The following is a 13,062-nucleotide window of genomic DNA, read 5'->3' as shown; positions in this document are numbered from 1 at the left end:
CCCTGCATGGGAAGGCTGTGAGTGCTCGACAGAGGGGCCTGCTGGGTGGTGCAGAATGCCGAGCTCCAGCAGACCAAGTGGTCAGGGGGCCCATGCTGTGGTTCTCCAGGTGGGAAACTGACCAGCCAGACCCGGAAGCGGAAGCGGTGGAGTGGAACCTCCCCCCGCCCCGCAGAAGTCTCAGTTGGTGCCTGCCCGGCCCCGCCCCCTCCTCTCAGACTGACACTTCCCCGTATATGTGGGGTTAGTTATGTCTCTGGGGGTGCAAACTGAGTCTTGCCCACCTTATATTCCTGGGGCAACCCAGACTGGACTCTTTCTCCTCCCTCAGAGACCCTCCACGAGCTTTAAGAAAGGACTAAGCAAATACAAGGCTGCCAGGAGGCCCACTAACCCACACCTACCTGCCTTCGGGGCTTTTTCAGGACTCAGAGCTGAACCAGACACGGGGTACCCATAGTCCAGGCTGATTTCAAGCCAGGATATTCAGAACTGGAACAATCTCACCCCATCTCCTGTGACGCCTCCAACACATGGGACACTAACCACCACTCCACTTACTGCAAACCCAGTTCAGATGTCACCAACAGGCGTCACATACATCTTCCCTCTGCGAATTTCCGGTTCAAGATTCAGTTGCCTTGAAGACAGAAGCCCCCCTACTTCCTCATTTGTCAGATGGGGTCCTTGTGTGCACTGGTAGTCACTGATATTTGGGGACAGCCTCAGGTCACCAGAGAGCTGTGTCTACACGGTCAGGGGGCACCAAAGCGATCACTTCCAGGATTTATTTTTGCAACTTCTAGAGGAGATTAATTTTCTTAAACCTCAGTGTTCAATGTGCCATCCCCATTCAGGTACTCACTCCCACCCTGCACCTCCCCACTCTTCCAGGGGAGAAACGGATCAGCCCCATAGCTGGACACAGGGCTTCTTTTCTTTTCCTAGGCTGGGCTCTTCAAGGTCCACACAGAAGGCCCAATCTTGCCCCCAAAGCCTTCCTTTCCACCAAATCCTATCTTGATCTCAGAGTTGGCTGCAGCCCCTTTCCTCTGGACCAGACCTCCCCTCAAGATCACCTTGACCCTGTTCATACACTGCTGGGTCCCACCTGCAGCTGACCAGTGTGTGGGTCTCCCCCTTACCAAAACACAGGCTTTCTGAGACCAGGTCCCCAAATCTGCTCCTCCCTTGTCTCTATGTGGGGTGGATTCCAAAGACGTGATTATGTGCTATATCCAAAAACCCAAAAGGCAGCCAGTGTGGTAGGAAGAGCCCAGCTTTGCAGCCATCTTCCTGGGTCACTCTTGGCTCTGCCATTTCCTAGTGAGTGACTGTAAGCAGATGATACACAACCTCTTTTTGCCTTCCTTTCCTCATCTGTAAAATAGGGATACCATACTTGCCTCATTGCACTGTTGTGAAGGTTAAATGAGATCATTCATTCATTCAACAAACACTGAACATCACTATGTGCCAGGAACTATGCTAGATGCTGTGCCAGGCAGAAAACAAAAGGAATTTACCTGCCTCCGTGGGCTTCCCTGGTGACTCAGATGGTAAAGAATCCTCCTACATTGCAAGAGTCTTGGGTTCAATCCCTGGGTTGGGAAGATCCCCTGGAGAAGGGAACAGCTACCCACTCCAGTATTCTGGCCCAGAGAAATCCATGGACAGTGTACTCCATGGGGTCACAAAGAGTTGGGCACGCCTGAGTAACTTTAAAAACAAAAGTGTAGATGACATTCTAGTGAAGCAGACAGATAATATACAGCTAGAAAAAGAATCTCAGATATTGGTAAGTGCTGTGAGTGAAAATAAGTCAGTGTAGCCGGGGAAGGAGTCCTGGTGGCTGTCATCTCAATGGGATGGTCAGGGAGGGCATCTTTGAGGAGATGGCATTCAGGTAGGGACCTGGCTGAGAGAGGACTGGAATGTAACAAGTGTTTAATAAGGGTTCAGTGCTAATTGTCATTTGTTTTGTGAGAATAAGAAAGTCCCCAAAGTGGGGAGAAGCCCCTGACCCACAGCCTTAGATGAGTGCCACCAACCCCGACCTTGTCCTACACAGCCCCAAGCCCATCCACAGCCTTGAGATGCCCCCTTCCAGGCTGGGCCCCCAGAGGGAGGGAGCGATCACCTCTTCACTTTTACCTGCACCAGACCTCCAGGCCTTTGCTTATCTTCCTCCCTGCACCTAGAACCATTCCCTGCTCCTTGCCATCCTCCTAGACTTGCCCTCATCTTCAGGGATCTGCCTGCTTTTTCCCTCCTCCCCTCAGCCTCTTTTCCCAGCAGCCTCCCCATCTTCATAATTCAATTTTACCCTCGTTACTTAATACAATCACTCCATCACTGTTCTTATTATTGTATCTCCTCTGTGCTGTGCTGTGCTTAGTCTCTCAGTAGAGTCTGACTCTGTGACCCCATGGGCTGAGGCCTGCCAGGATTCTCTGGTACATGGGGATTCTCCAGGCCAGAATACTGGAGTGGGTTGCCTTTCCCTTCTCCAGGGGATCTTCCCAACCCAGGGATCGAACCCAGGTCTCCCTCCTTGCAGGAGGATTCTTTACTGTCTGAGCCACCAAGGAGCCCAAGAATACCGGAGTGAGTAGCCTATCCCTTCTCCAGGGATCTTCCCAACCCAGGAATCAAACTGGGGCCTCCTGCATTGCAGGCGGATTCTTTACCAGCTGAGCTACCAGGGAAGCCCTTACCATGGGATATCACTTGTCAATTAAAAGGAACCGAGTACCATAACACAACATGAATATATTATAAGTATATTAAGCAAGAGCAGATATCTCTTTTAGAGACACAATCATGACTCCTGATTCTTTCTTTAGAGTCAGGACAAATATGTTCTCAGAACATCCCTCTGAGGGTGGCATGAGGGTTAATACTATTATTTTATAAATGGAGAAACTGAGGCATAGTGAGGTGGAGACTTGCCTCACTGCAGATACTTGAAAGGGGTATGCTGGGTCCAAGTCTAGTCTTCCCACCACAGTCCTCAGATGCTCTCTCTACCACCGGTCCTGTGCTGTGCACTAACAGAGTGCGTACACACACACACACCCACCCCCACACACACACACACCCCTAAGAAGCACCAGCCCTGCCTTGTGCATCAGGACCTCCCTCCCAGCTCCTAGCACAGGGTCCTGAGCAGGGAGAGTCCATTAATTCTCACAAGATGATTCCAGCAGTCCTTTCAAGGAGAATCAGAACAAACTAGAGCCCTTGCCCTGGGCCAGCAGGGCCCCCTCCCCTCCACCTCCACGATGGCCACCGTCCTGGCCCCACTCACTTCTCCAGCATGGACATGACGATCGGGGGGAGCACCAGGATGGGCATGGGGAGGACCACTCGTGTCAGCGCTGTCTCCAGCAGGGCCTGAGGGGCAAGCAGAGGCTTGGTGAGCAGGGGCTTCTGGGGGTGGAACAGCTGCCTGGCAGCAAAGCCTGCCCTGGAGCCCCTAGGTGTGTGTACTGCTGCTAAGCACATCTGGCTGAACGGAATAATTCATGGAATTGCTCGCTAAGCTGTATTCCCGACAACAGAAAAAAGCTCTCCCTGTCTTCCCATCACAGATTCCCATCCCCTGCCATGTGTGGGGGAGGGGTGGCAACACAGAGGCAGTCCCAGGAAGGGGCCTGCGCCCAGGGAGGTGCCCGAGTTGGGAGGGGTTTGCTGCAGCTGAGAGGAAGCACATGGAGGACTCGAGATGCTCAGAAACAAAGCAGGCGCCGGAAGGGCCAGAACAAACAGCTGGGACCTGCTGAGCTGCCTGAGGTTCCTTGTGCCCAGTGAGAACAGAGATTCTGGGACTGACTTTCTCTTTTGGGCCCTTAAAGACAGAGGTGTGGTGGCGCTGCATCTCCTGGCCCTGGAGGAGAGTCTTTCTTAGCGACAAGAGGTCAACTTTGTAGTGGGAAAGTCTTCTGCTGAGTGTCTGCGGTCCCCATAAGGGGTCTGCCTGGGGCCTGGCTCGGGGGGATCCCCCAGGATCCCCAGGCAGTGGAGGCTGTCGAGGCATAGCTCAGTGGCATCTCTGCATCCTGATGGTTGCTGTGATGCAGGCTCCTGGCTCTCAGAGAAGGCTCAAGGAATGCTTGTAACACGTGGGTCCCTGGAGTCTTTCTCCAGAATGGCAAGGGGCCGGCAGCGTCAAGACAAGGGAAGCCCAGGGCTGCAGAAGAGTTGGGGGTCCCTGCTGTTTGGACCACGTGAAGGAGCTGTCACTATTGGCCACCCTCTCAGGAAGTCAGGAAAGAGTATAGGGCTGGATAGGAGGTTAGGGTCAGGTAGGAAGTTGAGGCTAAATCCCCTCTGATGAGGGGCGGGGGGCTGAATATTTCTCCCAGGAACGTGGGTTCTTCATCATCAGCTGCAGGAAGACCTGAGAGAGGGTCCCTCCAGTCTCCTGAACAGGCTCGAGGATGGAGCCTGTGCAGCAAGCAGAGGATGTGGCTTGGACACCAGCACCCTCGAGCTCCTTGCCCCTCACAAGCCTTGCATGGACACTTAGTTTCCCAGTGGGGTCAGAGGCTTATGGAGATGGCCTGGCTGACAGAGCGCAGTGGGGGCCCCACGTGGGAGCTGATGAGGGAGAGGGGCTGGAGCAGAGGGGACCCAGCACTCAGAGGCTAGAGCAGGACATGATGCTAGTCGCCATTAGGAGGAAGGCTGGAAAGCACAGGGAGATATACACACAGACTGGAATTAAAAAAAAAAAAATTATAATTGCTAGAATGGGTGAGGCTGGTAAAAAGCGAAAGAAGTGAAAGAGGGCCTCTTGAAACAAAATACTCTTCCCCAAACCATTTCCATGGCTTCCTGCAAGCCTGAAATCCCTTCACCTTGGCCACACTCACTCCCTGGTGACGTATCACCTGCAGAAGTGCCTGTTAGCACAGACCACAAATCATCCACTTCCACCTGTCCTCTTCTCACCCAGGGGGATATGAAGGCCCCAGGAGCAGGGCTCTAGGTCCTGGGGAAGGGAAGGAAAGCTCCAGGTGGGGGGCCTCCTCTGCCCTCACCAATTAACAGGTCAGAGAAAGCAGGTCCTAAGGAGCTGGGATAAGAGGTGGGGATGTTTCCCAGGGGTGAAGAGGTTGCTGCAGAGAAGCAAGGGTGGGGCTGGCGAGGGCCAGACCTAAGGCCTGTGGTTCATGGGATGGGAGTTGGGGGGGAGGAGGCGTGCTCAAGAGGAAAGGCAAGGGCACGGTGGACAGAAACCCCTGGGGAATGATCACGTCGAGGGAAAACTAACCAGAACCTCCCCACCAGCCCCCTGAGCCCCCAGATGACCCACATGTCTGGCGGCGATCTTGGAAGAGCCCACGAGGTTGCCGTCACCGTCCAAGACGTCAATTCCTTCCTCCAGCTCCCCATACCGCATCAGAACCACGTTGCAGATATTGGCGCTGGCTGGAGAAAGAGAAGGGAGCAGGAGTGAGGGGGGGAGATGGCATTCTACCTTGTGGAGAAGACCACTGGGTTCCACCTGCACCAAGCAACCAAGCTTCTGAATAAATGCCGGGGCTTCCCTGGTAGCTCAGCGGGTAAAGAGTCTGCCTGCAGTGCAGGAGACCCTGGTTCCATTCCTGGGTTGGGAGGATCCCCTTGGAGAAGATCCTCTCTGGGTACCCACTCCAGTATTCATGGGCTTCCCTGATGGCTCAGATGGTAAAGAATCCGCCTGCAAGGAGGGAGACCTGGGTTCGATCCTGGGTTGGGAAGATCCCCTGGAGAAGGGCATGGCAGTCCACTCCAGTATTCTTGCCTGGGAGAATTCCCATGGACAAAGGAGCCTGGTGGGCTACAGTCCACAGGGTCACAAAAACTCAGACACAACTGAGTGACTAAGCACAGAACTGCTCCGACAATGGGTGAAGGCATGGCTCTGCTGCCTATCAGCCTGGTGAAGGATGTGGGGCCCTTGGGAACCTGGAAAGCAAAGGTGGAAAATAAATAACCAGTGTGAGGGGGGAAGGGGAAACTGTTCAGGGCTCAGAGAGCAGCCAGTTGTCCAGACGCTGCGTTCCTCTCCTCAGGGGCAGGCCCCACCAGCAGGCAAAGTGGATGCCCATCTAGGAGGGCTCTGTGGCTTGAAGGCCAACCCCCACTGGTGCCGGATGCTCCACTGTCAGCTCCTCGGTCCCTTGGCTGCCTTTCTGGGCATCCTCTTAAAATGCCAGCTGCCCCCCACATTTAGCCCCTCGCTCCTCAGAGTGAATCAAGCTCGCAGAGACTTGCTTCCCTGACAGCAGGTGCCAGAGCAGGCAGGAACCTCAGTGCTCACCCAGCGCCTCCCCCTCATCATATGGATGGAAGATTGAGGCTCAGAGAGGGGGGTGACTTATCTGAGGTCACACAGCAAAGTGGGACAGAGTCAAAAGGCTACAGTGCCCCATCCTCTGGGTACCCAGGTGATGGACGAGTTTGGGGTGGGGGCTTAGAGGCACGCCTTCTACATGCTTGATTCAGGTGGCTGGGCTTCCTCCTTTGGCCATGCCTCTGCATCTCAGCTGAGATCATGGGGACCCCGGCTGAGGGCATGGCTCCTGGCTCCTTACTTCGGCAGAGTGTGTCCGACTTTGGGGGGACACCCATCAGCTGGCTTCTCTGGCTGGGCCTGGGCCCAGGGTCGGGTGAGGGTGCTGACCTCGCCTGAACTCTGGTCCTGCTCCAGGATGGAAGTGGGGGGGCTTGGGGATGGTGGGAGGGTGGGCAGTGGAGAGGGGGTGACAAATGTGGAGCCCGCCTGCTTCACTCCTCCCCCAAAAGCGCCTTGCTGTGTTTAAAGTTTTAATTTTTGCTAATTAATGTCAATTAATTTTGTATAATGAGTGTTTAATTTTGGGGAGTGTGTGAGCCTGGGAGCGACTGCAGTTCTGGGCTGTGAACGCTGATTAGCATCAACACCTGCTGCTTCCTCGCTCCCTCCAGTGAGGGGGGGCGCCAGGGTTTGGGGAACTGGAGGGCGGCAGGGCCTAGTGGGCAGGTGGAGGAGGAGGAGGAGGACCGCAGATGCTCCTGGTGCCCAAGCCGATGCTAGGCGTAGAGCAGGCCAGGGAGCTTGCAGCTGGGGGACGGGGCGCTGCAGGTGAGGGGCTGCTCGAGGCTCTGAGGGTCTCTGAGCCTCCGTCTCCTGTTTCAATAAAGCGGGGAGGTGGAAAAAACAGAGGGGAAGACCGAGGAACTCTGCAGCCTTTGGAGAAGAAAAGCAGGAGACCCAGCAGTTCTGAAACGTGTTTACAGCACATATGCCGTCTCCGAGTAGCTCTCGTGTTTCCACACGACACACAGTCACAGTGGGAGCCATGGGCAGACCTTGTCGGCTTCAGTCCCTGCTGTCTCCACAGCAGCCACTCTCTCCTATCTTAAACAGGGGCTCTCAACCGGGGCTGATTTTGTGAGGCATTTGGCAAAGCTGGAGACATTTTTGATGATCACGATCTGGAGGGGCAGGGGTTGTTACTGGTATCTCTGGTAGACGAGAGACTAAACATCCTACAATGCCCAGGACAGCTCCTGCAGCAAAGAATTATCCAGCCCAACATGTCAGTAGCATTGATGCTGAAAAGCCCTTGTCTTAGACACACCCAGAGACTGAGAGTCAGGCAGGTGAATCTGAGGTAAAGGAGGAGAGAATGGGAGCCTGGGTTTCAGGCCAGCTGGCCTGGGGATCCAAGCCTGGCTCTGCATCTCCTGCTCCTCACCCTTAGAGGTGAGCTCCTGATAGCCCCAGGGACCCCTAGGGCTTAGGGTCCAGAAGGGCCCCAGAGAGGCCTGGGGTAGGGGCACCTGGCCTGTGTTAGTGACTTGCCCTCTAGTGGTGGCAGGATGTACTGCAACCTATCACCCCCTTGGGATAGCCAGGCCCTTAAGTACCAGGCCATGGCACCCCACTCCAGTACTCTTGCCTGGAAAATCCCATGGACAGAGGAGCCTGGAAGGCTGCAGTCCATGGGGTCGCTGAGGGTCGGACACGACTGAGCGACTCCATTTTCACTTTTCACTCTCCTGCATTGGAGAAGGAAATGGCAACCCACTCCAGTGTTCTTGCCTGGAGAACCCCAGGGATGGGGGAGCCTGGTGGGCTGCCGTCTATGGGGTCGCACAGAGTCGGACACGACTGAAGTGACTTAGCATTAAGTACCAGGAGACCCAAGAAAACCTTTGGAGATGATATTGGGGTTTTCTGCCCTGAAAGGCATTAATCTCTGCCCTCTGAGAATACATTCTACCTCCACCACCACCACCATTCCAGGAAAGGCAAGGCCACATGAATGTGTTTCAGGAGAGGAGCAGCTACTTAAACTCATTCTGTAAACTCCACTCCCTGCTAGCCTCCCAAGTGTAAAAACGGGGCTGCATTTAGTGTGTCTGTGAATTTCTGGGTGCTGGCTGAGCTTATGGGCTTGTCCAGGTAGGGGGAAGCCAGGGACAGCTGAGAAATGTCAAGTCCGACTGTGTGCGTGTGTGTGCGTTGATGCGCATGCTGGAGACAGACAGGCAAGAGAGAGCATGGTTTTGGAGGTGATGGAGTTGTCCCAGGCTGCAGTGGCATCTCACCTGCTTTCTGAAATTTCTGAATACATGATGTGGCCTCAGAAGGGTAGAGGAGGTCTTTGGTTCAAACACAAAGCCACTTGAGATGAAAGATAAAGCATGAAAGGAGGTGAAAACCCAGCCTCCCTCCCTGTCTGGACCCTTTTGAGAATGACAATGTCCCCCTCTCATCTAAGCTGCGGCATGGAAAAGAGACAGAGAAATCCCTGGAAGCCACCTCAGAATGATGGCAACCCCAGGCTCCTCCTGGTGAACACCAACTTTCTTACTGTCAACTCAGCACATGCCCTGTAATCTCTTCCGTTGACTCTGTACAGTGGTTAGCCATTTATTGAGCACTTGCTGTATGTACCGGTTACCAGCCATCCCTACCTCTGAGCAATGAGAATGCCAGCCTGTGTCAGTGACTCCATTATCTCTTCCAGAGCTTTAAGTTCTACTGTAGTCCTTTCAAACCCACCCAGATCACTCTTATCCCACTCCTGGAAAGTTCAGCTCCAGTGGTATTGTTACTGAGAGACTAAACAAATGAAAAGAGAGAGAGACCAACTGTGGGCTACGGGTCTTCCTTCTAGCATACCAGCAAGATCCATTATTGATAGTATCAGCAGGTTAATTAAGCAGTCTGTTAGTGATAATGTTAAGAAAGCTGGCACATTTTCAACTCAGATTGACACCATTCAAGACTCAGGCATAACTGATGTTGGAGCAGCGATGCTGGGAGATGTCAGTGGATGAGAGAGAAAGAGAGGGAGAGAAAGCGAGAGAGACTGCTTCACGCTGATGGCGAGCTCAGGGTCAAGACCTGAGGAAAATATGCTCTTGACTACCACAGATGTTCTCACATCAGACACACCACGATGCAAAAATCACGCAGATTGTGAACAGCTAATGAAGTGCCCGTGCGAAAAGGACAGCATGGGGAGGAAGAAAGAGCATCAGACAGAAAGACAAATGTGCAAGAAGGTTCTCAAAAAGAAGACTACAGGGGAGCTTGCCCCCTCGAACTAGCACCGAAACAGAAGCAAAGATCAATGCAGTTAACAGTCCTGAAACACTCCTGGCTGTAGGGGAAAGGAATTTCTGTAAATGCGGTTGTATCAATTCACAGGGCAAAGGCCATTCAAAATATGGGGTGGAGCAGTGGGCTATTTATCTGGGAAAATCAAACACCATAACTCCTCTGTTCTAAGAAGCATTTACTCATATTTTAACAGTACAAAAATCACAATGTGCCTTACAATGCCTGTGGCAGGGGAGACCTTACTTGCTCTTCATCACAACTGCCTGTGCATGGGCGACCTTAGCCACGGGTAGAGGCATCTGTTCATACAAGTGTCACCTCAGCTGCCCACAGCAATCCACACAGAATCTGAACTTAAACTTAGATTCCTAATTGTTGCCTGAAACATCTTTTTAAAACTTACGCTATAATAGAGCATGGACATGAAAAGTTATTGTACATGCAGAAGATCGTCTGCCAGATACCAGGCAATGCAATTAAAGGCAGCAGAAATTGCCAAACCATAGATAGCTACCCTAAAGAAATGCTTGCCCATATGCACAAAGAGACATTTACAAGGATGTTAATTATAGCACTGTTTGTAACAGCAAATAATTAGAAACAGCCTAAATGTCCACCATTAGGGAACTCACACGGGGAGATCGCCAGAACAAACTTATGTGAGCAGACTTCCTGAGTATGTACAGGGTGATTTACTGAACGTAAACCATATAAGTGGAACACACACGTGTCTGCATAAATCCCTGGATAATGTTCTCGAAGGGTCACACCTCACCAAGTGATCCTATTGGGGAAGAGAACCAAATTTGGAAATTAGGGATTATTGAAGGACTTCTACTTTTTTAACCCTAAATTTACCTAGACTGTTTGCATTTTTGCAAAGAGAATGTAACCAGGCTTTTCTTTTCTAAAAGTTGAAAAGGAAATGCCAAACTTCTTGAAGTAGATCAGAAAAATTTCAAACCCCAGCAGGGGTTGGTGTGACCTATGCATGGGTCCTATACTTAGGCATCTGTTTCCAAAACTTCCTAAAGAAGCTGATTAACTTTAAAAATATTTTTTTCCCTCAAGTAAAGAATAAAATGAGGAGTTGAAAAAAAAAAACTCAATAATCTTTTATGTGTTTTGAAATTATCCTGTTAATTTAAGAGGGACTAAAAAGGGTAGGGACTAAAAAGGGTCAAGAGTAGAGGCAGAGATTACAAAAAGCAGTGGTGGTCACGATGCTGTATTTAACAATCAATGCCCAAAACAGAACTGTAAAATGTGGAAAAGCCTGAGATTCAGACTCTGTGATATTGAAAAAGTGATTTGGATTGAATGTGCAGTATATGCTTATTTATTCCTTCAAGTGAAATATAGTCCTCTCCTCTTTGGAAAGATTGTTACATTAATGCCTCACAACTAAGGTATCTCAGAATTAAGGAACAATGGCATTTGATACCTATTTATGAACCATATTACAAGAAATGGGAAGCTTTAAAATATATTTATTATATATGACAAAGGGCTACTGATATGAGGGGTCTAATGGAGGGTCATGGTGACTGACTCCCCATAATTAAGAATAATGTCCTTCCCTTGATTGAGGATGGGATGTGTGACCAACTTAGACAATGAGGGTGTCTGCAGGACTTCTGGGAAAGCCCTCCTCCCACTAAAAAAGAGGTGGTAGTCAGCAGAACCTCCTGTCCTCTGGACAGTGGTGGGTTTGGATATGAAGTTTGGAATTGCAGTTGCCATCTCACAACCGTGAAGGGAGTAAGCCTGAAGATGAAGCCCCAGCAGAGCAAAGATAAGGAAAGAACGGCCTTGATGCCTGAAGGGAGACTTGACCTCTGTAAAGTCATCATTATTACTTAAGCCATTTGAGTTGAGCGTTTCTGTTACTTTCAGCCAAAAATGATCATAAAATACATAAAGAGCATTAACAATTATTAAGAAAAAGATATAGTGATTAACAAACTCAAAGAAAGAACTTTAGGTTACCGGGGTAGGGGCGGGGTGCGGGGAGAACAGATTTGGAGTTTGGGATTGACATATACACACTACTAATAATTAAAACAGATGACCAAAAAGGACCTACTGTATGGCACAGGGAACTCTGCTCAATATTCTGTAATAACCTAAATGGGAAAATAACTAGAAAAAGAACAGATACGTGTATAAATATAACAGAATCACTATGGTGTATATCTGAAACTAACACAACATTGTCAATCAACCATATTCCAATATAAGGTGAAAATTTAAGAGAAAAATACAATGATCAAACTCACTGAAAAATATTTAAGTAAAAATTCATAAAAGAAATATTTTTAAATATTTTAAAATTCAATGAATGTGAACTTACTAATTGTCAAAGACTGATTTTTGAATCTAAGAAAAAAATTAACCTGCAAGAGTTCTTCATCTTTGGGTGTAAGCAAAAAATAAGGGAGTTTGACTCATTGGTTTAATGGTTTACAAACAGCTTGGGCTTGTTCTCTCACTTTGTTGATGGTGTCTTCGGTCATGCAGTTTACCATACATATGTGTTTGTGTGTGCTCAGTTGTATCTGACTCTTTCTGACCTCATGGACTATAGCCCACCTGGTTCCTCTGTCCATGGAATTTCCCAGGCAAGAATACTGCAGTGGTTTGTCATTTCCCATTCCAGGGGATCTTCCTGATCCAGGGATCAAACCTCTGTTTCTTGTGTCTCCTGAACTGGCAGGCAGACTCTTTACCACTACACCACCTAGGAAGCCCTTTAACATACAATATATCGTCATATATGTTGTCATATAAGCAATCCTTTCCTCTCTGGTACATACTTTTTGTATTACCAAGAAACTCTATCCCTACTCCAAAAATGTTCATCTACATTTCCTTCTAGAAGCTTTAACATTTTGTACACATTTAGGTCTTCAGTCTGTCTGGAATTTGTTGGACTGGGAGGAGATCAAACCAGTCAATCCTAAAGGAAATCCATCCTTAATATTCATTGGAAGGACTGATGCTGAAGCTGAAGCTCCAATACTTTGGATACCTCATATAACAAGCTGACTCACTGGAAAAGACCCTAATGTTGGGAAAGATTGAGGCAAAAGGAGGAAGGGGTGGCAGAGGATGAGATGGTTAGGTAGCATCACCAACTCAACCGACATTAATTTGAGCAAACTCTGGGAGACAGTGAAGGACAGGGGAGCCTGGCATGCTGCAGTCCATGGGATCCCAAAGAACAGACAAGACTTAGCAACTGAACAATAAATGAAAAGAAATCTCCTTCTCGCTCTTCTATGGAAAACCACATGCCCAGTGAAGTTAAGAAAAGATTCTCAACCGTACTGGGAATTGGAAAGCCAAATTAAAATGAGAAAGATCCATTTCAGATGGATGAAACTTAGTTTTAAAAATTGATGATAGCAAATGCTGAAGAAGATTTAGGGAAACAAAAATCACCCTTGCAGGCA

General features: G+C 49.8%; 1 protein-coding gene across 2 annotated transcripts in view; it reads right to left on the bottom strand.

Moving 5' to 3' along the window:
* The window catches only part of SFXN5 (sideroflexin 5), a 125,312-nt gene that overhangs the window by 20,616 nt on the left and 91,634 nt on the right, over positions 1–13,062 (bottom strand). Inside the window, exons 11-12 of one of the 2 annotated variants that reach the window (XM_040223932.1) lie at positions 5,321–5,436; positions 3,311–3,396 (exon numbers count right to left, since the gene is read on the bottom strand). In XM_040223932.1, the coding sequence (XP_040079866.1) occupies positions 3,311–3,396; positions 5,321–5,436 (202 nt within the window). The remainder of the gene's footprint in view (positions 1–3,310; positions 3,397–5,320; positions 5,437–13,062) is intronic. The other variant, XM_040223933.1, reaches the window with a different exon arrangement.

The sequence above is a fragment of the Oryx dammah genome, unplaced genomic scaffold (assembly GCF_014754425.2).
Source record: "Oryx dammah isolate SB20612 unplaced genomic scaffold, SCBI_Odam_1.1 HiC_scaffold_25, whole genome shotgun sequence".
NCBI classification, from domain to species: Eukaryota; Metazoa; Chordata; class Mammalia; order Artiodactyla; family Bovidae; genus Oryx; species Oryx dammah.
This window is presented reverse-complemented; position numbering and strand designations above follow the sequence as displayed.